The sequence below is a fragment of the Impatiens glandulifera genome, chromosome 3 (genome assembly GCF_907164915.1).
Source record: "Impatiens glandulifera chromosome 3, dImpGla2.1, whole genome shotgun sequence".
NCBI classification, from domain to species: domain Eukaryota; kingdom Viridiplantae; phylum Streptophyta; class Magnoliopsida; order Ericales; family Balsaminaceae; genus Impatiens; species Impatiens glandulifera.
This window is the reverse complement of record NC_061864.1, coordinates 2666429-2669109: the sequence shown is the minus strand read 5'-3', so window position 1 is coordinate 2669109 and position 2681 is coordinate 2666429. Positions and strand designations below refer to the sequence as shown.

Genomic DNA, 2681 nt, shown 5'->3' with positions numbered 1-2681 from the left:
AAAGTGTAAAGTCACGAGATAATATTCATTTGGAAAAAATATGTGAGAAAATAAGTTGTCTTACCAAATTGAATAAAATGTGAAATTAGAATGTTTTATTTTTTATTTTAATATATTATTCGTGATTTATTAAGAATTTTAAACTTTAAAAATATATTATTATTATTATTATTATTATTATTATTATTTTTGTTATATTTGTAAATTTCGCAAGATAATCTTAATAGTTTAGATTAAAATTAAATAATCGTGATAAGAGAAGCTAATTATAATTATAAAATAATGAATAAAAATATTGGAAATAAACAGCTTATTAATTAGACATCTTAATTACCCAAAAACGTGTATATATATATATATAGCCTCATAAACATTAACAGGTAGACCGGCCTGAATTGGAACATATAGCTAATTAATTATAATAATAAAAATGTACAAAGTAGCGAGCGCTTCGGAGTACCTGGTGATCACCGGCGTCGGCATCTCCGACATCAAGATCGCCAAGAAGGCATGGGTCATGCCCGGTCAGTCCTACGCCGTCTTCGACGTTTCTCCGGTCAACTACACCTTCGAGGTTCAGGCCATGAGTGCCGAGAAGCTTCCCTTCGTCCTTCCCGCCGTCTTCACCATCGGTCCTCGGATCGACGACGACGACAGCCTTGTCAAGTACGCTAAGCTCATCTCCCCTCACGACAAGCTCTCCAAACATGTCAAGGAGCTCGTTCAGGGTATCATTGAAGGAGAGACTCGTGTCCTTGCCGCTTCCATGACCATGGAGGAGGTTTTCCGTGGAACCAAAGAGTTCAAGGAGGAGGTCTTCCAAAAGGTATTATTAATTGGAGGATCGAAAAGGAGGGGTTTTACATTCGATTAATTATTTAAATTTAAATTTACATACAGGTGCAATTGGAGTTGAACCAGTTCGGACTATTGATCTACAATGCCAATGTCAAGCAATTGGTCGACGTCCCCGGGCACGAATACTTCTCGTACCTAGGGCAAAAGACTCAGATGGAAGCCGCCAACCAGGCCAGGGTTGACGTGGCGGAGGCTAGGATGAAGGGTGAGATAGGATCCAAGCTGAGAGAAGGGAAGACGCTGCAGAACGCGGCTCAGATCGATGCAGAGACGAGGATCGTATCCACCCAGAGACAGGGGGATGGGAAGAAGGAGGAGATAAGGGTGAAGACGGAGGTGAAGGTGTTCGAGAACCAAAGGGAGGCGGAGGTTGCAGAGGCTAATTCCGATTTGGCGAAGAAGAAGGCTAAGTGGTCTAGGGAGGCGCAGGTGGCGGAGGTGGAGGCGGCCAAGGCGGTGGCTCTGAGGGATGCGGAATTACAGAGGGAGGTTGAGATGATGAATGCCTTGACCATGACTGAGAAGCTCAAGGCCGAGTTCTTGAGTAAGGCCAGCGTTGAATACGAAACCAAGGTGCAACAAGCGAACTGGGAATTGTATAAGAAACAGAAGGAAGCAGAGGCGGCTCTATACGTGAAGGAAAGAGAAGCCGACGCCCAAAAAGCGACGGCCGAAGCATCGCTGTTCGCACGGCAGCAATCGGCGGAAGCGGACTTCTACACGAAGAAGAAAGAGGCGGAGGGGCTGATGGCGTTGGCCCAAGCTCAGGGGACGTATCTTCGTACCCTTCTCGAAGCCCTCGGCGGGAACTACAATGCCCTCCGCGATTACCTCATGATCTCAAATGGAATGTTCGTCGACATTGCTCGTATTAACGCAGACGCCGTGAAGGGTCTCCAGCCTAAGATAAGTATCTGGACAGGTGCCGGCGGCGGATCGGATGCGTCTGGCGAGGGCGGTGGGGGTGGCGCGATGAAGGAGGTAGCGGGGGTTTATCGAATGTTGCCTCCTCTGTTTCAGACGGTTCAGGAGCAGACCGGTATGCTGCCGCCCACATGGATGGGTACTTTGACGCCTGGTGGTGACTCCAACCGTAAACCCTAAACCACCGCCTGCTGCAATATCACGATTGATCCCCCTTCTATTCTGTCGTTCAGTGTTATGCTCTTTCAAATTAATTAACCACCTGTGTTTATTTCTATTTTTATGTTTGTTTGTTTGTTTGTTTGTTTGTTTAATGAAAATTCTGTAGTATGTTTGTTTGCTTCTTTTTTTAAAAAAATGTTAATATTTGTAAATTCTATATAACTACTCAATGATACATAAAGAGCTATGATATTCTTAAAACATATCAGAGATTGCTTACTAGTCAAACTATTCCATGATTTCGAGTTAAATAATTTGACAAAATATAAATATAAATATTCTTACGATAATATTTAAGAAGTCTCAATCACATTTCCTGCAATTCTTACCATTGGTGGTGGTTCAGTTTTTCCAATTTAAGTTATATTCACAAAAATAATTCAGTCATACCAAATTTGTCTTAATAATGGAACCTAATATAAGGATATAACCAAGCAGTTTTGGTTAATAGGTTAATTGTATTATTCATAGCTTACTTGGTTATGATTTTTTATATATAATTTAATTAAAATCTATTTTGAATAGATATAATATTAGTAGGAGGGAAATTTTAGTTTATATTATTTGTTGGAAGGTAACTCACTCATAACATGATCTCACTCTAATTTAACATGTTTCAAATGAGAATGATTCATTTAATTTTTACTTAACCTCTATTATCACCTGAGCCAGAATTT

The 2681-nt window shown here is 41.0% G+C and overlaps 1 protein-coding gene across 1 annotated transcript; it reads left to right on the top strand.

The window, feature by feature from the left end:
- Positions 1 to 414: 414 nt before the first annotated feature.
- Positions 415 to 2012, top strand: LOC124928583 (flotillin-like protein 4). The gene is made up of 2 exons (XM_047468822.1): positions 415 to 826; positions 901 to 2012. The coding sequence occupies exons 1-2, from the start codon at positions 431 to 433 to the stop codon at positions 1960 to 1962; spliced, it is 1458 nt and encodes a 485-aa protein (XP_047324778.1). The 5' UTR covers positions 415 to 430; the 3' UTR covers positions 1963 to 2012.
- Positions 2013 to 2681: the final 669 nt, after the last annotated feature.

Coding starts and splice junctions, on each gene's coding strand:
- LOC124928583 (XM_047468822.1), top strand. CDS start 431: ATGTACAAAGTAGCGAGCGCTTCGGAGTACCTGGTGATCACCGGCGTC. Junction 827..900: donor AGGAGGAGGTCTTCCAAAAG/GTATTATTAATT, acceptor ATTTACATACAG/GTGCAATTGGAGTTGAACCA.